The sequence below is a fragment of the Nycticebus coucang genome, chromosome 9, assembly GCF_027406575.1.
Source record: "Nycticebus coucang isolate mNycCou1 chromosome 9, mNycCou1.pri, whole genome shotgun sequence".
NCBI lineage: Eukaryota > Metazoa > Chordata > Mammalia > Primates > Lorisidae > Nycticebus > Nycticebus coucang.
The window spans coordinates 66,426,208-66,452,887 of record NC_069788.1 but is presented as its reverse complement, the minus strand read 5'-3'; the positions used below and the strand labels follow the sequence as shown (position 1 = coordinate 66,452,887).

General features: G+C 40.4%; 1 protein-coding gene across 13 annotated transcripts in view; it reads left to right on the top strand.

Annotated features, from left to right (window-relative positions):
• PHACTR1 (phosphatase and actin regulator 1) overlaps window positions 1-26,680 on the top strand; it is a 544,631-nt gene that overhangs the window by 300,765 nt on the left and 217,186 nt on the right. For 11 of the 13 annotated variants that reach the window (XM_053602161.1, XM_053602162.1, XM_053602167.1 and 8 more), the window contains one exon: window positions 21,617-21,781. In XM_053602161.1, the coding sequence (XP_053458136.1) occupies window positions 21,617-21,781 (165 nt within the window). Of the gene's footprint in view, window positions 1-18,390; window positions 18,472-21,613; window positions 21,782-26,680 lie in introns of those variants that run through there. The other 2 variants (XM_053602171.1, XM_053602172.1) reach the window with 2 other exon arrangements.

Sequence of the window (26,680 nt, the reverse complement as noted above, 5' to 3'; positions counted from 1 at the left end):
CAGTATGATGAAAATGTGTCAAACAGTCTATAAAACCAGTGTAGGGTTTTAATAATAAAATAAATAAATAAATAAGACTTTAATAAACAGAGCAACACAATTTTTTGGTCTAATTTTTCTCATATTGCTACTAAGGTAAACCTTTTTGGTGGTTTTCACATGTAGCATGACCACTGATTGTTTATTTTTATTTTATTTTATTTTATTTATTTATTATTAAATCATAGCTGTGTACATTAATGGAATCATGGGATACCATACACTGGTTTTATATACAATTTGAAATATTTTCATCACACTGGTTAACATAGCCTTCCTGGCATTTTCTTAGTTATTGTGTTAAGACATTTATGTTCTACATTTAGTAAGTTTCGCATGTACCCTTGTAAGATGCACCGTAGGTGTGGTCCCAGCAATTACCCTCTCTCCACCTATCCTCTCCCCTCCCCTTCCCTCCCTTTCCCCATATTCTTAGGTTATAATTGGGTTATAGCTTTCATATGAAAGCTATAAATTAGTTTCATAGTAGGGCTGAGTACATTGGATACTTTTTCTTCCATTCTTGAGATACTTTGCTGAGATGAATATGTTCCAGCTCCATCATGACCACTGATTGTTGTAGTAACATGTGATATCACATGTGGCTGAGAAGGCCTTGTGTAGTGCCTAAGCAGTATTATTCTGTCTACCAGGATACCTTCCGGGTTAAGTGCTAGTATTTTGGCTTTATTACCTGAAGCATGTTCCTTTATTTTTAGTGTGCATTTCATTTGTAAAATAAGTTTGATAGTACATGTCTTTAAAAATAAGTATCAAAAATAACAACTTTTCTTTTTGATTCATCTTTGCCTAAGAAACATAATAGCAGTAAGAGAGATGAAATCAAATTTGCACTTCTTACTATATCTTATGCCAAATGCTCTATGGAAATATGTCTGTTTAACCTGTAATAATAGAGTCAATTATAAAAGATATAAGTATTTAAGTTGTCTTAAAAAATTATGATAGGAAATATATAGTTTTTCATATTACCATTCTAAGACTTGTATAATTTATTAGTCTAATGAAACACCAAATTTTCAGCTTCAGGGAGACAGATCAGGAATATAGTATTTTACCAAATGCTATAGGATAATTACCCAAGGGGATATTTTTCTGGTATTATATAGCCTAAGAATAAGTTTGCCAAATTATTCCTAAGTCTATTCTATGTTTACTGTTTATTAAAGAGACATTTTTCATGGAACACAGTACCTTGAAAAATAATTATGGCTCACAGTATTTTAAGTATTGGCTTTCCTAAAACATGATTATTTTCACAAGTTCAGCCTATCTGTGTTATTCTGAATCTGTGTATATGCAATAATTTGTTTTCATTCCCCTCCCTCATTTTATTTTGTAGTATTTGACTGTAGAAGAGAACCTATGTATAAATATATGACAGTTTCTCTTACGTTTGAGCCCTTGGCGCTGTGAGCTCAAGGTATAAAGCAGAGCAGACTCCATTGTTGCTGTGTGTACCGCAGTGTTTTCTAGGCAGGTCTTATTTATGCATATAAAACATCCTTTGTGCCGTGTATGTTTATGTGATATTTACTAACTTCGTCGTGAAATTTTTATTTGAGAAGATGGAAGATGATAGGAATAAATTTTTGTTATTATTATTATAGCTTATTTTGAGTTTGGGTCAAAATATCCGGTTAGAGAATGTCTTAATATTGTGAAACTTTAAAAAAATGTTATACTTTTATTCCCAGATGTCAAGAAAGTGAGCCTGACTTCACTTTTCCTCCTATGGGCTTTCCTTTTTCTCTAGAGTGCTAAGGCACTAATCTTCACTTGCCCAACTGTATAATAAGAGGAAACTCTGGAGAATACCCAAGCCAGACTCCAAAAAATTAGGAATAACACAAAATAGCCTTCAAACTCTTCAACTTTAGATTTTTAATGTCAACAAAATTCTCCTTCTTGCTTTACGGCAGGGAAGTGATTTGGAAGAATGAGATGAGAACATTTTCCCCCTTTCTCCTCTTTAAGCTTTAAGTAAACTATAGACATATAACTATTTGTAGTGACTTTTCATTTTGCTATGTAGTGACGGTGTGTGCTTGACAAATCCTAGCTACTGCTATTGTGATGCTATTATACATAAAAGTATTCTTGTTGGTTTACATGGGCACCAGTATGTCATCAGTTCCTTCAACAAACAGCAGTTGTGGAGAATTAGATAAGGAAAAATTTTAAGGCAACCATAATGCTGTTTATCATAGTGGTCAGTCTCAGAACCAGAAAGGAAAATGCATAGTAGCGATTTGATCTGTTAGCGTTTTGAAACCTAATTCATGCAAACAGGGCTACTGGCATAAAAGTTGCTCCAACTTTTACAGTATGGATTATTCTAGAAAAGAGCTTTCTTAGTGCTATAAAGATAGAGCTGACTTGCCTTCTTCCTGTCCCCTGGAGTGCCCTAAAATATGAGCTTGTTTATGGCTTTTAATAAGGTTGTTCATACTTTATACCAAATAGAATAAAGCAAAATGGTCCCGGGAAATACTTCTTCTAAAATTTCTATATGATCTTATCTTTGGGAAAATCTGAAAATTGTTTTCTCCATATCTTGTCTAAGCCAATAGATGAGAGAGAGAGAGAATGTGTGTGTGTTCCATAATATTGTGAGTACTCCTGAAGGGCAGGGACTCATCATTTTCTAGTCCATAAAGCGGTACACACAGGTACACAGCAGGTGCTCAATAAATGTTTGAATTTAAATTCATAAAAGGCAGTTTGATGGAGAAACCCATTTTTGTTAAAATACTTAATATAGATTCCTTTCCTCTCCAAACCACTTCCTCTCATATTTTATCTTAGAAGTTCAGTTATTGCTTTCTTGGTGAGCAGAGAAAGAGTTCGAAATGAGCAGCTGCTGTTTCTCCCCCAATGGATGGGTGGCTGAGTTCTACAGATAATTTTTTTAAATTTCCCATTATTGGTTTACAGTTGGAGCTGGGGCTGTCTCTGAGTGTCATGGACAGGACTTGTTTGCCAGGCTCACTGTGACTTCTCTATTGGTCAAAAAGGGTTTCCTTAGTCTGACTTGTCCTTTCGAATTTAATCTTTCTTGAACCAGCTCAATTCTGTCAGTGCACCTAATTTTTTATAAGCATAAAAGGGAACAATTATTTGCATTTGAGCGAACATGAATAGCAAAAAAATTTTCTTTTCTGGGTAGTGAAAAGCCAGGAAATAGATAAAGAAATTACTTTCAATGTTTCTTGAAGGATAGCTCAACAAATACCAAATGCCATCAGAAAACCTATGAAAATATTGACTTCGTGGTGTCTAATTTCTTTCTGTTTAGTGGATCTACACCAGATCTGAGGCAATTTCCATTTAAATAAATACCACTGAAGCCTCCACAGTACTCACAGAGAGTGCGCTTTGTGCACCGCATAATAACATTGTGAATGTCTTCGAATTACGCTTTGCTTTTCCAGTCAGCTATAAGATTAAAAACTAAATTATTTTCTTTTCCCAAGACAAAAATTAATTGTAAATATGTCTTATTATGCCAGTTAATAGGCTGCTGTTTTTATTAGTCTATAAATACTATACTTCCATTTTTCATTAGAGTGCCATTTTCTTATAAATTAAATCCAAAGAAGAAAGAAGAGTTTGGCATCCAATTAAGCTGGAACTTAGTTTATTATAGACTCTTCTCTCAGAATCTCCTCCATCCCCTTCCACACTTTTTAGACAAGGGTTTATAGTCTTTTGAAGCATAAATATTCCAGAAAAGTTATGTGATTTATTTTTTAAACCTAATAAACCATCGTAGCACATTATTCTAGTTTCCTTTTAAATAATTCTACAGCCCTATTTTAAAATGCAAGAAATTGTCTAGGTAAAAATTATAAGTAGTGAAATGCCAAGGCAGCCTCTATTATATTTAACGTATAACTTTAATCATGAATTTGTAATAATACGAATATTTTATAATATTATAAATAGTAATTTATAATAATACTAATATTTTTGGCTCTAATTAATACTAAGATTAATGGCTCTTCTCCTAACTCCAGGAACTGTGTTAGGTATCACAAGTGCATTATCTTTTATAATCCGACAACCCTATGAAGAAAATATTATTCTTCCCTTTTGAAAGTGACAAAATTTGCCTGAGGTCATGAGGCTCAGGTCTGTCCACTCCAAATCCATGCTTTAAAGGGCCACATCACGCACACTTCAGTGACAGCCTTTGGTAGGAGAGGTCACGTTTCAAGTTAGCAGTAAGATCCTTTAGGATCTACACACTCAACCACAAGCTCCACTTAGTACACATGTAGATTTTCTAGACTTAAGCACGAATATAATCTTCCTTTTACGAGGATGGTGTATGTTTCATGTCATGCTGTATCCTGAGTATCATTAATGTACACTTGACACATGCTCATTCATTCCACATGATAATTTAAGAGAAAGGTTCTCTTATTTTCCCTCTTATTCAAAAAGTAGCCACTGGGGCTTGGCACATAGTAGATGGCAGATGGGATTACATCCAACCCCCCACCAAAAAGCAGAAAAATGAAAATTGTAGAGAAGCTTAAGATGGTCTGTAAATTTTTTCACCCGAGTAGGACCCCTATTAGCTGCATTTCTGCTTCCAAATCCTGTGCCTGTGCGTGGATAAATATGCAGATAGGTAAGGAAACTACTCATGTAGAAAAATAGCATTATACTATACGTAATGCCTGGCAAGTCGTTTTCCACTGAACAACAAATGAGGATAACTTTTCCTATCAATAATGAGAGTTGTCCTTTGCTTTTTCATGGCCACACAGACATGCATGAGATGGTTATTCCCTAATGATTTAGTTAATCCCTCATGGTTGGACATCGGGGTTATTGTTTTTTTATGTTATTAGAAACAAATGGAGTGTAGTTTGGGGTGCCACCCTTCAAAAAGCTATCAAACTTGACCCGAATCAGCAAATCCTCTTGTGGCAAATGGGAAAAAGGTCTATGAAAAGCAAATAAATCAAGTTAAAGCAAAAGCCTCAGGTCAGTCAAACTTGAGATGATGCTTACAACCAAGATAGATTTCTAAAGAAACATGGCAGCCTCTAGTCTTTCCCTTGTGTGCAAGAAAATTCTCCATGTGTCATTTCTTACCTGTGGTTTGGAGGTCGACGCTGCCTCCGATCCCATAGCCCCACCTCCAGCTTTGTCTGTGCCAGCAGTAAATGAAGGATGCATCTGAACTTCTGCTGTTTGTCTTACCTGAGAATATTCCGGGAGATGAGAAATGTTATATATACCTAAGCCAGAGCCTATCTTTTTCTCAGAAACATTCATCATTTATCCATTCTAAAAATATTCGCTGATTGCTTCCTATGTGTCATAAATGGTCTTTGCCCTCCGGAGCAAACAGGATGTCAGTGTCAGGATGCTGTTGGCTGCAGTAACTGAAGTTCCCAAGCATCTTACCCCAAAAAGGAAGGTCACTTATTGTCTTACATAACAAATTCACCAGTGGGGCAGACTGCAGGCCTGATTCCATCCCCCCAGTAATTCTCTGCTCAGCCCTCCTTGGCAGGACTCTGCCCCTAGGCCAGCTGCAAGATGGATGTAGCAGTTGAGGCCACACATCCTGACACCACAGTGATCAGAGGCAGAAATAACTCTGTCTTGTGATGTCTCTCTCTAAAAGTGAAGAAACCATTCTTAGAAGCATTGCCACCTGAAGCCGTCCCAGATCCCACTGGCCAGGTCACTGGGCAGGTCTGTCGTCCTACCCACCCTTTAATCACTGACCAGAGATCCACCCACGAGAGCTGGGTGAGGTCATCCTCTGGGAAGCTCATGGTCTGGGGCAGAAGAGAGAGATAACAGAGCACAATCCTGATCTACTCAGAAGGGAGTTGGGAAGAAAAGGGTGCAGCCTCGTCTGTTACTGAGGAAACAGGCATGCAGCAGTGACACAAGTAATTACCCAGGCAGGTACAGCAGCAAGGATCAAGGCCATGAGGCAGACACGATGGGTTTCTTGTATGTGCAGAATAGAACCAGAATTGGAGTCAGTGAATGGCCGGAGATGGGGTGGATCATATACCTCTGGGCTAAGGTGAAGACTCTCTAGGGCCTTAAGAGCAGGAGGGACCCACTGGGCTTTTAGAAGAAGAGACATTCTTTGACTCATGGACATGAGATACTATTGGATGCAGTGTGGGACTTAGGAATAGCAAGAGCAGGAACACAGAAGCTGATGGTGTGGGTGACTGGTCTACTGAGGAGAGAAGCGTGGGCGAATAGGGAACGGTTCAGAGGGTCAAAAGGTAAGGGAAAAGGTGACGTCAAGGTCACCTTGGGGGTTTCTCTCAGAGCAGTTAAGTCACTGGCATTGCCATTATTGAAGAATGACCAGGGAAGAATAATTTGCTTCAGGCAGAGTGAATCTGAAGAGCCCCTGAGATACTATCTGGAAATGAAGAGCAGTAGTGATACCGACAGGGATTCAGACAGTGTTCCAAACCCTTTTATTTGTGTGAAATAATCTAATTTTCACAGTCACTTCATGAGGCAGATCCTGTTATGATCCTCATTGTACAGAGGTAGTAACTGAGACCCAGAGAAGTTAGGTAACACAGCCAGCATGACACAGCAATGCTGGCAATTAAAGAGTCTTTCTAGGCTGAAAGTACAAACTTGGAAATATTCAGATTAGCCATGCTAATTAAGGCATGGGGGTAAATGAAAGTGTCCAGGGAGAGCTGAACCCTGGGAAATTCCATGATTTAAATGAAAGCCCAAGAGATAAAAGAATACTGTACAGGAAGGGGAGTGTGTCTGTAGGTCTGTAAATCTGCCTGCAGACTGGCTTCTTTGAAATGAACATTCAAGTGTTAAAATGTTTTTAAAAGTCATTAAAGCCTTTGGCTTCTCTACAAACTAAGAAACAGCTTATAAAAGGTTCTTAAATTCTGCCAGAGAAAGTGAAATATGGACATGTATGTTAGCACTTGATGTTCTGCCACTTACAAATTATATAGTTTGTATAAACCCAGGCAAGTCACTTCTTTGCATTAGGATTAGGTTCAGCTGCATAAAATGAACTCGAAATAGTAATAATTTACCCAAGACAGGGATTTATTTCTCTCTCGTATAAAAGGACAGAGGTGGTCACTTCTAGGGTACTATGTATGGTGGCTCACAAAGTTCTTCGAGACCCAAGCTGACCCCAGCTTACTAGTCCAACATTGCTATGAGGTGGCCTTTATCTTCCAAAGTGGCTGCCACCTTCCAGCCATCATATCTCTGATCTAGAAAACTGTATGAAGGGGAAAGCAAACCAAAGAAATGTCATGGCTCTTCTCCTGAGGTGGACTTCTCAGAAGTCACTCAGTTAAGGCTTTGGCTTACGCCTCATTGGTCAAACTTGATAACATGGTCACACATATCACCACAGGCGACTGGGAAACAGTCTTATCAGGGAAAAAAAATCAAGAGCCATTCACTAAAAAGGAAGGGAGGAATGGATTTGCCAGGCAACCACCTGTCTCTGCCACTGTCAGCTTGCTTTTTTTGTAAAATAGGGTTTAAAATAGTCACTTTACCTCTTTTATTGGTTCATTGTAGGGATCAAATAATATAACTAGGCAAGTGTTTGGTATGTGGCAAAACACTAGTCAGATGGTTGCTGTGAGGGTGGCCATTAACAACTCTTATACACAGGAAGCACGTAAATACGCTTTGCATGAGACAGTCTTGAAAAATTAATTTTCATTAATTTCCAGGGTCAAAGCAAGAGACGTGAATTGGTGAGAGATAAAGAATATTTTTTGACAAGTCTTGTATTTCAATGACAAAGACTTCTTTTCGCGTTTAAAGTAAATTTCAGAATAGTCAAGATTGATATTTGATTATCTCTGTAGTAAAACTTCTACATATTGGCTACCCTCTGCTGAGCTCTGGCACTGTCCAGGGAGTGTTTTCTGGTAGCTGAACTGGAACGATCACGTGTAGGGACGGCACCTCATGTCGCTAACCCACCTGGTCCTTGCCATTCTGACTTACTGGCAACAAAGCCAAGGTTCCGGTCTAAGGTGGCTCATGGGGACTGCTTTTAAGGGAGTATCTCTTTAATTCAAAAACTTGTTGCAAGGATCATTAAGAAACAAAATGCAAAAAATAACAGATCATGTTAGAAACTGCAGCTACTTATTGTGTTTGGAGATGCCCAGTCATGGGTAAAAGTAAATTTAGTTTCTTTTCCTGTTAATTTCTGACTACTTTGGATTTATTTTGTCTGTGAACATTGATATTCTTTTTAAATTTGGAGTTTGGCTCCAGAAACAGATGACACTTTTTGCATTAAATAATTTGAGATTATTCTGTCACACACAACAAAGAGTTGCTATTTTTTTTTTAGTATGAAATTGATGCCCAACATCAATTTCAGATTCCTCTAAAAATGAAATAGTGTTTGTTTTCATGTGGTACTTTTCATTTTAGGATTTTAAAGAGAGAGAAACTTTCTCTTCCTTCTTCGAAACCCCTATCCCATTGTTCAAGTTGTACAAAAACGCTTAACAGCTATTTGCCTTGTCCCTGTATTGTAACTTCAGGCACCCATGGTCCATGGTATGACCCCAAAGTGCCTGAAAGGACAGAAATGAGGCCAGCAATCCTGACATTGACCTGTGCCTTGTTACCACCCTTTTTACTTTTCTTAACCTGATGCCTCATCGTTGACTGCTTAGAAATTTTAAAAAGAGAAAGAGACTAGCTAGCCCAGGTAGAGCTAGGCAAGTTTCATGGTGTAGCCTAAAGGAAAACTGAAAAGATGATATATAAATTAAAATTGTATTGTGGATGGCGCCTGTGGCTCAATGGAATAGGGCGCCAGCCCCATATGCCGGAGGTGGCAGGTTCAAACCCAGCCCCGGCCAAAAACTGCAAAAAAAAAAAAAAAAAAACTGTATTGCAAGTAAAGCAGGAACAAGTGGTGGACAGATCGTGAGCCCAAATTCAAGCTAATCATTCAACTTGAGCACCTTGAGGAAAATTCCCACTAGGAACTGGTGCAGCTCAGTTAGTTTCATTGATGCTCTGGAGGATGAGCCCTACCTGCACTTTCTGATGCCCTCCAGCAAAGACATAGCAGCACTCCCCCACCCCAACACACTCACACACCTTCAGATGAGATTCAAAGAGAATCAAGAGTGAATACAGACTAACATAAGTAATCAACACCCTACATTTGCAGTGAGGGAATCTTTAATGAGTACCCACTAAATGCCACTTACTATGGTAGAGTTTTCACCTGTTAATATAATGATTCTATCTACACTCAGGTAGGTATTATCTTCATTTGTAGTCCAGGAAATGCAGTCCTGACAGTTTAATTAACTTGCTCCTGGTCACAGAGCTAAGTGAAGATTGGCAATTAAACCTTGATGTCCAGAATCCAAATTCTAGGCTCTGAGGTTGATATATTCAGTCATTAGGACAAAAGAATTTAAAAATAAGAATTTAAAAGTGGACACCAAATCTATATGTGAATTCAGAACTTCTTATGGGCAAAATTAACCACTGACTTTACCTGTTGAGAACTCTTTAAAATTTTCCCATTTTTCATGCAAAGGAATAATAAATGGCACCAAAGGAATTAACAGGACCTTTGGCTCTGTAAAAAGTCTAATAAAACTCAATTTATGTGTCCCGAGACAAGGGAAATTAAGAATTCCTTGTGAAAGCCTCCATAAATATATAAGCAGTGTTCCTTATTTTCTGAATAGTAGCCCAGCCTGTGTTACGGAGCAGTTGGTAGTAATTATTACACATACACACACACACACATACACACAAAGGGTAAGAAAACAAGGGTGTTTCAGCAGGGATCAGCGCCCTTGCAAAAATATTCTTCCCAGAAATACTGTTTGGATTTCACCTAGTGACTCGGCAAATGACAAATGACACTGAAAAATTGGTCTGGGTGGTGATAGCTACATAAGGAAATTGTGTAATGTCATCAGACAGAGAAAATGAGAAATCTGAGCTTAAAAGGAAATAGACTCCAGAAATGATTCTTAAATGGAATGCAAGTTTTCAGAAGGTTCTCTATCATCCCATACTTAATAGGTAACTGAGTGGCTATTATCATGAGATTTTGGAATGATTTCCAGGGTGAAAAAAGGCCTAGGAGTGTATTAACCCTGGCAGTATTAATGGAGACAAAGACTACAGAGAGTTGAGTCTAAAACCTGCACAGTCTGGTCTTGCTTATTCTCAAGAGATTCAATGAGACACGAGGCGTGAATGACAACTGGTCAAGACTCAGGAATCCTGGATCACCTTAACTCCCTGTGTGAGTTGGCACATTCTGGGAAAGTCCCTTGACTCCTCTGTCTCATTTCTTGTAACCATAGAATGGAACAAGAAAGATACCAACTCAGCAGTTGGCAAGTTGTGTTCCATGGTATCCTGCAGGGACATGCCAACCAACCATACTTGTGCTAAATTCAGTTTGGGGAACAAAGAGTTAAACCGAGTTTAAAAGATTTATTGCAGACCTTCTCAGAGCCTTAAAGGGGCTAAATTATATTTCAGTTCTTCCTGGAAGAGAAAATAGCATGTTGATTATAATTGTGGGAAACAAAGTTAGGAACCCACCCTACCTACATATGCTTTGTTACCACCTTTTTTTCCTTTTCTTGACCTGATGCCTCATCATTGAATGCTTAGAAACTTTGGAAAGGGAAAAAGAGACTAGCTAGCCCAAGTAGAACTAGGCAAGTTTCAGGGTGTAGCCTAAAGGAAAACTGAAAAGATGATATATACATTAAAACTGTATTGCGATCTAATGAGGTAATAGACAGAACAAAGCACTAGGTGAATAGGAGGAATTTTAAATGAATTCTCAAAGATTTGAGGGTTTGGGGGTTTGGCAGACACCACTGAATTATGACTTAATTTTCTGCAGTAGGGAGAAATTCCTCCTTCACTGTGTACCTAAACGCCATGGATCTAGTAAGAGAGAAGGGAGTAGGACTCTAGGCTTCTGTAGGAAATGTTCCAAGTGTGTGTCTTCAGGCGTGATTCTCAGGATGTGGCCATCTGGGCTGCTTATTATTTATTCACATTCCTGGTTCAGCAGGTGTAAGATGGAGACCAGGCACCAAAATTTTTAACAGTACTTCAATTGATACTTATACACGCTGAAGTTTGAAATCCACAGTCTGGAGAGTCTCAGCCCAGCTCAAACCCTCCAAAACTTCTTAGATTCATGTAATTCCTTAAGGGCCATCCGAGGGGTGAAGTGGTAAGGAACTTTACCCCAAAAGGAATCCTTGTTGGTGAGGTGGCCTGTCTGGTATCAGAGGAGAGCTTTCATTTTTAGATAACTTTTGTTGAGCCTATGTTCTATGCCCAGAAATGGTGCTTTAATATATACCTATCAATCTTTACAAATCATTATTATCTCCATTTTACAGAGAGGAAGCTGATGGGACTTCCCTAAGGTCACACAATAATTCATTAGAGCTCTTTTGGTTGCACATGAAAGAGAATCCAAAGTAGCTTAAGTAAAAATTCATTTTTACTGGTTCATGCAAGGAAAATATCCTGGGTTATAATGGATCCAGGGACCCAAATAATGTAATGAGTTTTCTATCCCACCAGAGTTATCCTCTGCTCTGTTTTTCTCTGTCTCAGCTCAATTCTTAGGTAGTCTGTCCTCTCAAAGTGCCAGAGAGATTACCAGCAGCTTCATGCTATAGGACAGTGTTTTCCAATCTTTTTTATCTCACAGTACACGTGAACCTACAGTTAAGCTTCTGTGGCACACTTAAATTATGTTGATTAAAAAAAAAGGGTAAAAAAAAAAAAAAGAATATACTTACGGTGCTTTGAACTTTTGTTGAAAATAATTTAATTAATGACCTTTAAAATTTTTCACAGCATACCAGTTGAAAATCCCTGCTATAAGACGAGGGTTGGGGAACTACGGCCCTAAGAGCCAGCTGTCTGTTTTTGTAAATAAAGTTTTATTGCAACACAGTTGTGCCCACTTGTGTACATTTGTCTATAGCAGCTTTCATGGTGCAGCAGCAGAGTTGCACACTTGAGGCAGAGACTGTATAGCCCATAAAGCCTAAAGTAGTTCCTATTTGGCCTAACAGAAAGAGTTTACTGACCCCTGCAGGAGAAACCGGGCTTTGTTGCGCTCTTATTTGAATCTGTAAAAGGCCCTATTTATTTAACTGCAAGAAGCCTATCAGACCCTGGGGTCTGAGGTTTTAAGATGAACAAACAGCCTACATTATTTAAAGATGTTGCTTGGGGTTAACACAAGACTTGAGAGTCATTTACAATTTAAATAAGTTCCTCCATTCCCAACATAAAAACATATTCTATAGATTAAATGAACAATAGAATGTTTTATAAGTTTTTGTAGTCATTACATGTGTTCATGGTTGAAGGTTAGATTCCTGGGAGATAAAACAGGAATTTTGTATTGAATAGCTCAGGAAGAACTTTGCTAATAACATCTATTATCTCAATAAGTCTGACAGCACAGAGCTGCATAATTTTAAATTTAAATAAGAACTTTTGCCCTATCTGGTCTGTTAGCGATGCTTTTTGTTCATTGACTGCCTGTTTTCATGGAATATAAATATCCTCATTCTCCCAGCACAGTACTTAGAAAATATGAAGTATTTGACATAATAGGATTGTTTCTTCTCTTGCCATTGTGACCTGGAAATTCTTCTACTATTAACCAAGGCTGAGTGAAGTTTAGAGCCCCTACTTTTAAGTTTAGCACCCCTACTTTGACTAGGCTTAAAGCCTGCTCTGATCTGAAATCCAGTTGAAAGAGCATGTTTATCAATAGTCCCAACAAAGCCCCCAATTGCATCTCATTGCCTGGCCAAGCTCAGTTGCTCACCCCTGAATGGATTACTGGGGCGGGGAGTGGAGATGAAGGTCTCCTATTAGCCAGCACTGAAGGGACATGTCCACCTCTGGCGTCAATACTGAGATGAACTCTCCCTGGACCACCCGGCATGGGCAGGGCAGAGGGGTGATTCTAATTTAGTCTAGAGAAGAATCAATCCTATGCCACCTGTTGGAAAGCCAAAAGGAACTCACATCTACCAGCAGCTATTAGGTGGTAGATTCTGGATCTGAACCTACACCTTCCTGATTTTATAGTATTCTTTCCACTGTGCATAATATATAGCATTTTCTAAGTGAAACAGATCTGGGCCTATTCTGGGCCTAACTGGCACCTGTGACGTAGGTGCTTAGTAAAGGTGGAGCTCACTGGCTACTAATGTCCTGGTGACCCAGGGTGGCTATTCTCCAGGGCACCCACATATAAGGTATATATCTATATTGTGACATTTTAAGGTAAGACAGCACCTCTTTTCTCCTGCTAGAGTAGGATCAATTTATTATTGGGATCTATTTTGTAGCCTTTTCAAAAAAGAAGCTCATTTCTTCTCTCATCTGTAAAGCCCTCCTTTTACCTTAGTCAATAACGTGGGGATTCAAAAGGCCAGACGTTCACTGATTTTCTTCACTGATAGTCTTGAAAATAGACGTGTCGTAATTAAAAGCACTTGCTTCTCCTGAGAATCCCTTCTTCCTGTTTATTAGTCCCCTCTCAATTTCCCTTCTCTAAATGGGGACAGAATATAAAGCTGGCTGGTAAGAGGAATGTGAGGATGATGTACAGCGGTATTTTTTGACCTTTTTTAGAGTCAAACTTCCATGGCACACTTAAATTATGTCGATCAAAAAAAAAGAGTGAAAAAAGAATATACTTACTGTGCTTTGAACTTCTTTTGAAAGTAATTTAATTAATGGTCTTTAAATTTTTTCATAGCACAAGGAAGATCCTCTCAGGGTAAACCAGGGTGCTGCAGTGCCTGGCACAGACTCCGTGACTTAGCACTATTACTACTGTCGTCATTAGCATCACCACTGCCGTCATTATTGTCATCAGCATTGATGCCTAAGGAAACACTGTCCTGTTCAGAATCTCCCCTTCTGTTAGAAGAAACTGAAAACCCTATTCACCATATGCAGAGTGCCACAGGTCACAGACGGCCAGAGGTCACAGAGGGCACAGGTCACAGTCAGACTGCGCATAGCCCTTTCTCATACAGTGGCCTAAGATTCCAGAACCAGCAGACTTGTCTACTTTACTCTCTTTAAAATCTGTACATCTTACAGCACTGGGATGTGCGGACATACTCTTATTGTTTGGGGATGCTTATAGACTAGATTGACAGAAACATGACTAGGGCTGTCTTTGGACCTGGGGTTCCATGGATTCCCCTGCCTTCCTTTCTTCTTCTGTTATCATCACAGTATCCTGCACAGCACCAATACAAGACAGTGCAGGAGGCAGCAGCTTTCCTCTGAAAGCATCCCCAGGAACCTGCTCCCAGCAAGGCTGGGGCAGCTGCCTTATACCGGGCAGAACTCTCTAGAGCCAGAAGCAAAGGAAGAATTTGGCCAAGTGCCTGAGAAAATCCACTGGGAAATAGGAGTCAGGTGTGTGCAGCCTGCCTCTCTCCCACCATCACCTAGCCCACAGACCTGTCTTGTACAGGCACGCACATTACTGGTTCCTTCCCCAGGAGAAATACTCTTCTCATAGCAATAAGGTTGATTAGCAACTCTCTCAGGATAACCGTCCCTCCTAAGGACAGTAGGGAAGACTGTCCGATGTCACGATGTGGTGTGGTTGTGTATTGTTTGTGGGGAGTGCACACGGCATTTCCCCTGGTGGTCCTAGGTAGGAAAGGTAGCTGCCTGTGTGCCCAGGGACTCTGGAACACCAGAGTTCCCGCCTCATCCCCACAAGGGCTTGCAATCCTCCAGTCATCCAGTCTTTGGATTCAGACAGATAAACCCTTTGTTAAGTGCTGCTGCTATCTCATTCCATATGCTAAGCCAGTACCAGTGTTCACAGCCTAGTTCTAATACAGACATTGATCAGATCCCTCTTTGGTTGGTAAAGGATTGGGCAGAGGAGGCTGAAAGAACAGGATGAGGTCACTGAAGGTCAGTGACCCTCCTCCTGACCCATGCTAACGTGAGTGTGCTTTCAGCCATGGCGTCTGTGTTTAGTAGCTCTAGGGCAACATGGCAGTGCCGGTTTATCTTCCAGCTCCTTAGAGACCTGTACTTGTTCTCTAAGTCAGGTGCCCTTTCTGGGCCAAAAGAGCTTCTGTTTGCCCCATGCCTTTCCCCTCTAGTGCCCAATCCTTCTTCTGTCCACTCCCCTATGTCTATCCCCCACCCCTATCCACACCTCAACTGGTGAGAAAAGGCAGAAGCTCCACATTTTTAGAATAAACGTGTTTCCCTCTTTTCATTTTTTTAATGCATCTAGTTAATACCAGTCAATCTTATGTTATCGGAAACTCTTCAAAGAGATCTGGTCTTCATAAGAGACTATGGTACGATTTATTATAGAGTGAAATAGGAAAATACTGTCCTCATGTGCCTGGTAACTCATATCAACCCTTCATTTCCTCACGATAAAGTAGCTCTGTAAATATCAAAATATATTTATAAAAGGAGAAAGCCACAGTTGTTGAGGACTTCCTGAATAGCCGAGCGCCATCATTTTAAAGACGCTAGAAGAGGAAGTGCTGCCTGTGGGAGAAGGTGCCAGCCCAGGGCTGCACACGCCAGCCTAGTGAGGTGACAATCACCCTATCCAGTGGGAGAAAGGTGCCAGCCCAGGCCTGTACACACCAGCCTAGTGAGGTGACAGTCACCCTTACCAGTGGGAGAAAGGTGCCAGCCCAGGGCCTGCACACGCCAGTGTAGTGAGCCGCAGTCACCCTTACCGCCATCCTCATCTGTGGCTCCCGTTCCTAGGGTGGTGAAATAAGAATATGTAACCCCTTCTAATTGAAAAGAAAAGTGAATGTTATCAGGTCCAGTGACATAAGCATTGTATTATTGAGTTTACTTGGGGTTAAGAAAAAAGACTGGTTCTTGGTACCCTCAATGATTCCCCAACAATAAAAAAAGAAAAAAAAGAATCTACTATATGAAAATCAGGTCCTCCAAACCCCCCAGGCGCACTTGGCGCAGGGAGAGAGCTCCAGTGGACCCCCAAGTGGCCTACCCTCTGTCTCTGGTGCTCATTCAGCCAGACATCAGCACGGGCCTGTGGCTTCCTTTACTACAGATTGCCTTGTGGGATACTGTACAACTAACCCTTTGTAGGCCAGCAGGAAGCCAAAGTACTTTGCATGGATGAGCCTTTTGAAAACCACACAACTATAAGAAATAGAATGGGAAGTCTGTCTGCTGAAGCACCTCTGGCCCACCTGCTCGTGTCATTGAGGGCCCTAAGGACCCACCAGAAGCAACCCCAGGGTGCCACAGGGGCTAGGGTTCAGGGTCCCAGCAAGCTCAGGTGCTTTGTTTCTTGGTAATTAAAATCATGCCTATGTCAAATGTTTTCTTTCTGGCTTTTCTAAAGAGAAAGAAAAATAATCTCCTACCCATTTCCCACCCCCATGGATAAAACAAGATCCAGTCATGTCATAAAAAACAGCCCCAATTGTCTAGTCTTTCAAAAAGTGTTCCCTTGGATGAGAGAGCTAGAAGGACTTCTGGAGCTCTCAGGGCAGGAGACTAGATCTCCTGCTCAGCCCGCAGAGTGAGCACAGCTGCCCAGCTTCCTACATTTGGCTGCAGCATGCTCAGCCCTGACAGTTGACATTGGAGCCAATACTTGTGTAAGTGAGCATTGTCTTCAAACAATCACTCCCGCCCTCCTTAGCAGCACCTTTGAGTGGGTCTTAGCCAAGCAGCCTTTCCATGATCTGTTTCCAGGAGAAGCTGTTTATGATTCCTAAACACATCTGGCCTGCACCCCTTCCCTCCCATTTGTCTTTATTCTATTCCCTCTCTGATCCCTGTGCTAGGAGACCACTTTATTCTGTACCCTATTTTGTTTTCTTTTGCTTTCTTTCCTTTTTAGATTGTATTCATGAGTTGGCTCTCTCCTCAGTCTAAAGCGTTCCAATTTCATTATCTGATGGCGAGGCAGTCAGGCTGAGAGGTAGCCCTATCCTCAAGTAAATTGGGGTAAAATGTAATATGGGTGATTAAAATATAAATCAACTAAACGTAATGTAATCCAGCCTGCTCAATAGTCTACTGTACTTAAGAGCTAAACATCTTGAATTTAATAATATAGCTATTAAGGATTCATTTAACTGTTGAGTTATAATTATGCCTTTATAATGTTCTGTCTGTTCCTTGCCACTTTGGGTTTTTCAAAGGCACTCCTAATTTCTTATAATTATTTTAATGTAGCAGTTGCAAAATAATTTGTATCTATTTCTTAAAGACGTGATTGTGAAACAGCCTTTTGGTTCCAGGGGTACATTTTTCTTAAGACAAATAGTGATACGTATTTTCACACTTCTTGAGATGCATGTGAACCAAATCAAAATGCAGTCACTCGTTTATCTATTTAAGTGCCAATGAGGAAGCACACTCAGCAGCAACCCTGAATAATTCCTATCTTGATTTTTTGGGAAGGATTCTTTCTGTATATAAGCCCTCTTTAACCTTTAGCAGATGTTTTAAGTTGACCGACCTCAGAAAATCCTCAAACTGAATATATTTAAAAGTTTATCCTTTTGTCTTAGTCTGTTTTGAGAATCAAAGAAAGATAGGAAATTTTCCAACCAAATGCAGGTATCCCAATACAGTAGGACCTCTATAAGTTGACTACCCAACGGGACTGCGGGTCAACATGAGGAGGTGGTCAGCGTAAGGAACTAGGCCTGCTGTATTGATACATACATGTGGTACATGTCTGGTCTATGGAAATTAGGTCAACTTGAAGTGGGCAAGGTAGGGAGGTGGTCCACTATGGAGGTTCTACTATATATGAAACTTTGCATATCAGTGGCTCAGTGGAGCCTACCTGAAGCTCCCTGGGATCCAGCGATCCCAGGATGAGCCTGCTGCTACAGGGAATATTTCATTTTGGCTGCAGCATATGTTTGGAGAAGTACAAGAAGGTAATTCTGAGGCTCCTGAAGGCCAAGGCAGGAAATTAGAACTTTCTACTACACACTCGGGGAAGCCACTGACAGGGTCTGCAGAGAGCAGGCTTCTGGAAGAGTGATCTAGTAGGAGTATAAAGGAGAGATTTGCAGGCAGGAGGTGGGGAAAATCAGCTTGGAGACTGTAAAATCCGGACAAGCAGCAGTCAGACTATAAGCACAGGTGAGAAGTGGGGAAAAAGTGATGGATGGGAAAGAGAAAGTGATTGTGTGGGAATCAGACCACTAGACGGTGTGGATTTTGCTTCCTGCCTGGACTGAAAACCTCTTTGCTGTGGCTCCTCCCAATGTGGCTCCACCCAGCTTCTGACATTGCTGAAGAAGCACCATCTCAAACATCTGATAACGTCTAAAAAAGGTAACATCCGACTTCAGCATTGCAAGGGAGGCCCAGTTTACTTTCTTTCTTATTCCTTTACTTCCTTTCTTATTCTCTGTTGTAGCTGTCTGTGTTTTGTTTTGTTTTTAAACCCCTTTCCTTAGCCATTCTGCAATCCAAACTTACTTAAAGCCTTCTGAGTCTTTCATCTTGTTCCTTCAGCCTATGATAATCCATTTGACCCACTGCTGCTAGATTGATGTCCCTGAGGCCCTCATCGGATCTGTGCCATTTGTGTTCAGAGACCTCAGTTCAAACTTTCAATCACTGAGCATGAAGTCTTCCGCTGACTAATATTTCCCAGGGTCCTTTTGATCCCACCTCCTCTTCTCCTTCCTAAGAACCCTGTTTCTGAATTTCTCAATCTCTTCCCTACATCTTCCATCTCTCAGTCTCCACTGGCTCTTGCAGCTCAGCTACTGTCCAGATGGAGTCTTCCCTTTCTCGCCCTGAAAATTTCTTCTCAGTAATTTACCCTAGGAAATAAAATCTAAACCCTTAAACAGCCTTTGCGAAATGGCTGCATTATCTGGCTCCGGAGTCCTTGTCAGGGAGCTACCATCCTATCCCCCTTTTTACTTTATCAAAGTTCTTTAAAATACACAAAATTGTCACACTGACCTAGTCATAAAAACCAAAAACTTTAGCCATCTTGCTGCTATGTGCTGCCTCACATTTACGCAGGAGGTTACCAGATCTGCTGATTCTCCCATCCAGCTGAGTCTCATCTTTCTCTCCGTTCCTCTGTCACATCTCTGCTCAGATGGTTACAAAGATTGCAGTGGCCTCCTTATTGTCTTCTCTGCCAAAAGTCAGTTTCCCCTTGGCTCATGTTGTATTCCTATCCTGACTATGGAACTTCCTGATCAGTCCAACCCTCCCCCAGGTACTCTTGATCTGCTTTACTGGGTTCCACTTGTTCTTTTATTCTTTTTTCCCCAAAGTATGAGCTTCTAGCATATTCTATAATTTACTTGGTTTCAATGTTTATTGTCTGCCCCCTGCCCCACCTCCCCAACAGACATCCCCAAGTTGGCATTTTTATCTGTTTTGTGCACTAATACAGCCTGAGAGTCTGGTACAGCATCAGCAGACAATATATATTGGTAGAATGTAATAATGTCAATTTCCCATTTTCAAATTCTCATCCTTATCCCTCTGCTCAGAGGAGAAAACCTTTCAAAGGCTTGCACGATCTTGCTCCAGCCTCACCCGCCCCCCTCTCTGACCATGGGCCCTTCATCTCAGGAGCTGATGCTCCAACTTCTCTGAGGTTCTTGGAGTGGCTAGACATGCCAGGCTCAGTGAGTCCTCCCTGTTCCCTTTGGGTCTGCTTCTCAACCCCCAGGGATCCACTTTCCCCTCTTCATCTTGCATGGAAAACAGTCCTTCTTCTTCTAGAACTGACCCAAAGATGACCTCCCTGGGGGTCTTCTCCAACACTGTGAAGCAGAATTAGTCAGTCTCGCCTCCGTGCCTCTGTTGAGTTTTCCATCACTGCCTTGCTGTGGCATATTTTTACACACTGACACTCCTGCTGCCATCTCTTCCTCAGGACTCCAGGCTCCAGACCATGTCCAGCTCTTAGCGTGTCCTGCCCAGAAATGATCATACCATTTGGCAGAGAATTAAGTGGCCACATGACTAAATGATTGGAAAGAGGAGCTCCCAGTGGGTTGAACCATGTAGTCAAAAATTTAAGTGTGTTTTTCATTGCAACAAGTTCAAATCTTTGCTCTCCTCACCTCAAACCTGTAGTGACTCCTGTGTTTCATGTCTGAGTGAATGAAGGGCCCACTCTGCTAACATAGAGCTGGGAGCTGGGAACAATCGGCCTCCTGTCCTACGGGTCACTCACCCAGTCTTTAAGCTCTCTTGATTTCTCTTTGAACAATCTTCCTCTCAGTCCTCCTGCCAGGATCCTGTACCAACCCATCACATCTGTCATTGGTGTACACTGTACACTGCCTGGCACACAGTCAAGGCTCCATATATATTTGTTGAATGAATGGATCTTCACATTTTCTGATGACCACAGGTAGACCATTAGGCCACAGCTTGAGCTTGCAAGGATTGCCTAAGATGCAAAGCTCCAGATGATTCTCTGAGGGATAGTGAGGCGAAATGAGGTGGTTTGGGCTTTGCCACTGCTTTAGATGTAATTTTCTTTTCTGGAAAATTGAGTTCCTTCCACCTCCTGGATTTTTTTTGCCAATGAGCTTATTTTCTGTGATCATTTCTGTCTTAAAAATTCAAGTTGGGATATATTTACCTCACTGGAATACATAAATCCTCATGTAACTTGGAAAAGAGTTGGTAATATTTATTCCATGTGGCAAAAAAAAAAAAAAAAAAAGGTTGGGATTACTGTGGCCCTCTGAGGAGGATCTATGAGGCATTATGACATCAAAAGTCTTAATATCCTCAAATGTTCACTTATTGTGATTAGCTCCCTAAAGATACTCCCAGCTCTCAATTTCTAGGAATTTTTTTTTTTTTAAACAAGACGTCGGGAGACAAAGAACCAGAATACTAAGGCAATTATAAAATCTAATGGAAGTGTGAGTAATTCTAAGAATCGGTCAGGAACCCTAAGGAAGAGCCACTTGCTCAGGAGCTCTCACGGCTTCAGAGGGTCTGGGGAAAGCAAGGGAATCGAAAGTAGAGAGCAATGGGGGTGGAGGCATTGGCTTTGAGTAGACAGTTAGTAATTGTTTTCTCCCCCCCCCCCACCTCAGCAGATAGAGCTATAGTGATTGCATCTGCCAAGTCATATTTAGGAATTGCTGGACCAGTGGTTACACGGACTCCCATTTGAATCTTCTGATGGCCTCTCCCTGCCTTGCGGGGGAGTTTCTGATGTATCAGGAGCACCCCTCCCCAGCCTCCTCCTCAAGTCTAAGTGAAGGTTGGGGTGTTATGAAACCCTGGCACTTGGCCGACTGTCCCCAGCCTTTGGAACACATTGGTATGACTCCCCTTCCAAAAGGCAAAAAGAGAAACGGAACTCTGGTCATGTGGTTTCTGTTATCTGTAACCATGGAAAACGTTGGCCATCTGTGAGGTTTCCATTTTAACACTTTTTTTCTCTCTTTATTTTCATCTTTTTCTTGGGGAAAACAAGCTGAGGAAGTGGAGAGGCTGGCTGCGATGCGTTCCGACTCCCTGGTCCCAGGTACCCACACTCCCCCTATCCGGAGGAGAAGTAAGCTTGCCAACCTGGGGAGGATTTTCAAGCCTTGGAAATGGAGGAAGAAGAAAAGCGAAAAGTTCAAACACACATCAGCAGGTAAGATGATTTTGTTTTACATTTCTCACTGGGCATTTGACTTCCACTTTATATCTTTTAGTAGTAGAATTTAGTTACTACAGGCTGTCTGAACCAAAGGAAAAAAATCAAGCCTTGGAATTGCTCTTGTCTTTAATAAAATTCTTTAATATGATGAAGAATGACTTTTATATGTTTTCTGGTATCTCAGGAGTCTTTTTGTTTGTTAGCTTGCTTTTTTAATTAAAGAATCACCACTTTTATGTGATCTATAAATAATCTTAATTTTAAAGCCTACCTTTTCTATAATTGAATGATTTCATTCTAGCATTGACAATCCATTTCTTCTTATTCATCCTATTTTCACTGCTCCAGTAAAAGTGAACACACAGCAGAAAATAAGTCACATATGGTTGTTGGCAGATAACAATAGGTTATTTCATGGAGGAAAAATCTTGAGTAAATGACTCTTGGACATGTCAGGAAAACAAAGAAATGGAAGCAAATCATCATTATAGTGGCAGAGATAACTTTACAGTTCATAGCTCAGTGAACAGCAAAGAAATGTGGAGAAAGTCAGCACTGCTAAGGGAGTAAGGGCACAGATCCCGGGCTTAGGATGCCAGTTCATACCCTGGCCCTCAGACTTGCCAGTTATAGGACCTTGTACCTCTTGTCTGTAAAACAGGGGTAAGAAGAGTACATCCCTTGGTTAGTGTTTGTGGAGAGTTTAGGTAGTACCATAGATGGATATTTTTTAAATAAGTAAGGAGAGACACAAAGAGTTTTGTTTTCACCCTGTTGAGTTTCAGATGAGATGGTAGAAAAGCTATACAGATTCTTTTTTTTTTTTTTGTCTTAGTATACTGGGGTAGCTTAAATGATAGAAATTTATTTCTAGATGCTGAACATCCATAGTTAAGGTTTTGATGAAGGTTTTTATTCCAAGGCCTCTTCTCTTGCCTTACAGGTGGCCGCCATCTTTGTGGTCATGCACATGGCCTCTTGACTTGGTTTGCACAGAACGCATAACTCTCTAGAGTCCTTTCTTATAAGGGCACTAATCCCATTTACAAGTGCCTCACCTTCATGACCCTGTCTAACCCTAACTACCTCTCAAAGATCCCCATCTCCAAATATCTTCACCCTAAGGGATTTAGGACTTCAGCATATGAATCTGGGAGGGATACAGGTCAGCCTGTAGTACTTCGTTTTGATTTTTCTAATTATGTACCCACTCATTCCCAGGCCTACCCCAAGGCTTTTATTTCCTTCTTCTTCCACATCCTTAAAAACTCAACTTGATAATTCTCCTATTCAGAATTATCACCTCCTCTATTTCTTGGGTTTTCTGTCTCTTTTTCTCATCTCCAAAATACCTTTGAAATAGGACATGATCTGCTTCTTGTACCTGAATATTAATCTACTTATCTGTAGATCTGAGAATCTTAATGGAAAAAGTCTTGAAATCTTAAACAGTTCTCATGATAGACATCACTGTTCATGTTCTGCAACTGTTTCTTTTTTTTTTCTTTTTTTGAGACAGAGTCTCAGTTTGTCACCTCATTTAGAGTGCTGTGGCATCATAGCTCACAACAACCTCCAGCTGTTGGGCTGAAGCAATCCTCTTGCCTCAGTTTTTCTATTTTTAGTAGAGGCAGAATTTCGCTTTTGCTCAGGCTGGTCTTGAACTCATGAGCTCAAGCAATCCACCCACCTCGGCCTCCCAGAATGCTAGGATTACAGGCGTGAGCCACCGCACCTGGCACATAACTCTGTTTCTTAAATGGAAGCCCCAACATCCTGAGATAAGAATGGACCTCTGAATTTTTTAATCTCTAAATCATCGCCCTCTGACTATAGTCCCTCCACCCTGACTCTTGCCTTCTCCACTTTTTATCATTGTGCAGATCCCTTAAGCTGTGATACCTACATTTTGTGTGAAAGCTGTTCAATCACATGTTCTGAAAGACTGAAAGACTATCTAGTAATTTATTAGTGAGCAAAATTCCTAATGGGTATCCACCACTGAGTAAGATAGAAAAGATACATAGTCTTTGTTTTGGGGAGAAGAAATCTAAAAGAAATATACTCTTTAAGGAAAGTCAGGTATAAGACCCATGAACAAGAAGGAAAATGGGAGTGTTCTGGCCAGATGTGGTGACTCAGCCTGTAACCCTAGCACTCTTGAAGGCTGAGGTAGGAAGACCACTTGAGCTCAGTAGTTCAAAACCAGCCTGAGCTACTAAAAGAAGATAGAAAACTTAGCCAAGCATGGTGGTGTGCACCTATAATCCTCACTACTCAGGAGGCTGAGGCAGGAGCATCACTCGAGCCCAGGAGTTTGAGGTTGCAGGGAGCTATGATGATGCCACTGCTATCTACTTAGTGTGACAGAGTAAGATTCTGTTTCAAAAAAAAAAAGGAGTCTTCTGTAAGCACTGTGAAAAAAGTAACAAAGATAATGTAAGAATGCAAGATCTCTTCCTGACTTTCCTGTAGAAAATGGTTTGTAATAATATAAACACATTTAAATAATTGCCACTTGTCAGCATGAATCCCTGAATTATGGAATACTAGAGGCCCTTCCTCCTTGTGTTTGACAAGGTCACAAGGCAAAGCATGTCACATGACCAATTATGCCAGAGAAATCGGAAAACTTGTACTCTGATAGATGCAAATATAATGGCATCAAATTACTAATGAATCATTAAAAATCTGAAAAATTTGGGGGGAGAAAGAATTAAAACATGACAAGCAAAGTTGCTAACTTTACATCATTCTCATTAACTGTTCTTAGCAAGTTCTTGTCATCTGAAAAGACTCATCATTTTGGCAGTGAAATGTAATATTTGCATATAATTTGTTTTTTTAAAAAAGCATTCAATCCCTGAATTAGAGAAGGCAGAGAATACACTAGAGTATCTTTATAACATGATGAATGGATGGGTACATGACATGACTGAAACCATTCTAGTTATTTATTTATTTTTTATTGTTAAATCGTAGCTGTGTACATTAGTGCAATCAAGGGGTACAATGTGCTGGTTTCATATACAATCTGAAATACTCTCATCAAACTGTTCAACATAGCCTTCATGGCATTTTCTTAGTTATTGTATGTAGGCATTTGTATTCTGCCTTTAGTAAGTTTCACCTGTACCCATTCTAAGATGCACCATAGGTGTGGCCCCACCCATTACCCTCTCTCCACCCTAACCTCCCCCCTCCCTTCCCCTTCCTTGGAGCTTTCCTCATAGTCTTGTGCTATAGTTGGGTTATAGCCTTCACGTGAAATCTATAATTTAGCTTCATAGTAGGGCTGAGTACATTGGATACTTTTTCTTCCATTCTTGAGATACTTTGCTAAGAAGAATATGTTCCAGCTCCATCCGTGTAAACATGAAAGAGGTAAAGTCTCCATCTTTCTTTAAGGCTGCATAATATTCCATGGTATACCTGTACCACAATTTGCCAGTCCATTCATGGGTCAGTGGGCACTTGGGCTTCTTCCATGACTTAGCAATTATGAATTGGGCTGCAATAAACATTCTGGTACAGATGTCTTTGTTGTATTGTGATTTTTGGTCTTCTGGGTATAAACCTAGTAAAGGAATTATAGGATCAAATGGCAGGTCTATTTTTAGGTCTCTAAGTATTCTCCAAACATCCTTCCAGAAGGAACGTATTAGTGTGCATTCCCACCAGTAGTGTGGTAGTGTGCCCTTTTCTCCACATCTACGCCAACATCTCCGGGTTTGGGATTTTGTTATGTGGGCTATTCTTACTTGGGTTAGGTAATATCTCAAAGTAATTTGATTTGCATTTCTCTGATGATTAGGGATGATGAGCTTTTTCTCATGTGTTTGTAGATCATGGGTCTGTCTTCTTCAGAGAAGTTTCTCTTTTAAGTCCCTTGCCCACCCTGAGATAGGATCACGTGTTCTTTTCTTGCTAATAAGTTTAAGTTCTCTGTGGATTCTGCTTATTAGACCTTTATCAGAGGTATAACCTGCAAATATTTTCTCCCATTCTGAGGGCTATCTGCTTGCTTTACTCACTATGTTCTTGGCTGTGCAGAAGCTTTTTAGTTAGATCAGGTCCCAGTAGTATATTTTTGATACTGCTTCAATTGCCTGGGAATCCTCCTCATAAAATATTCACCCAGGCCGATTCCTTCAAGAGTTTTCCCTGCACTTTCTTCAAGTATTTTTATAGTTTCACGTCTTAAGTTTAAATCTTTTATCCAGTGAGAGCGTATCTTAGTTAATGGTGAAAGGTGTGGGTCCAGTTTCAATCTTCTACAAGTTGCCAGCCAGTTCACTCAGCACCATTTGTTAAATAGGGGATCTTTTCTCCACTGAATGTTTTTAATTGGCTTGTCAAAGATCAAATAATGGTAAATAGCTGGATTCATCTTTTGGTTCTCTATTCTGTTCCAGACAGCTACTTCTCTGTTTTTCTGCCAATACCATGCTGTTTTGATCACTGTCGATTTATAGTACAGTCTCAGGTCTGGTAGTGTGATTCCTCCTGCTTTGTTTTTATTGCTGAGTAATGTTTTGGCTATTCGAGGTTTTTTTCTGATTCCATATAAAATGAAGTATTATTTTTTCAAGATCTTTAAAATAAGGCAATGGAGCTTTAATAGGAATTGCATCAAAATTATATATTGCTTTGAGTAGTATAGACATTTTAACAATGTTGATTCTTCTCAGCCATGAGCATGGTATGTTTTTCCATTTGTTAACATCTTCAGCTATTTCTTTTCTTAAAGTTTCATAGTTATCTTTGCAGAGATCTTTCACATTCTTTGTTAGGTATACTCCCAAATATTTCATCTTCTTTGGCACTACTGTGAAAGGAATAGAGTCCTTCACTGTTTTTTGGCTTGGTTATTGTTGGTATATATAAAGGCTA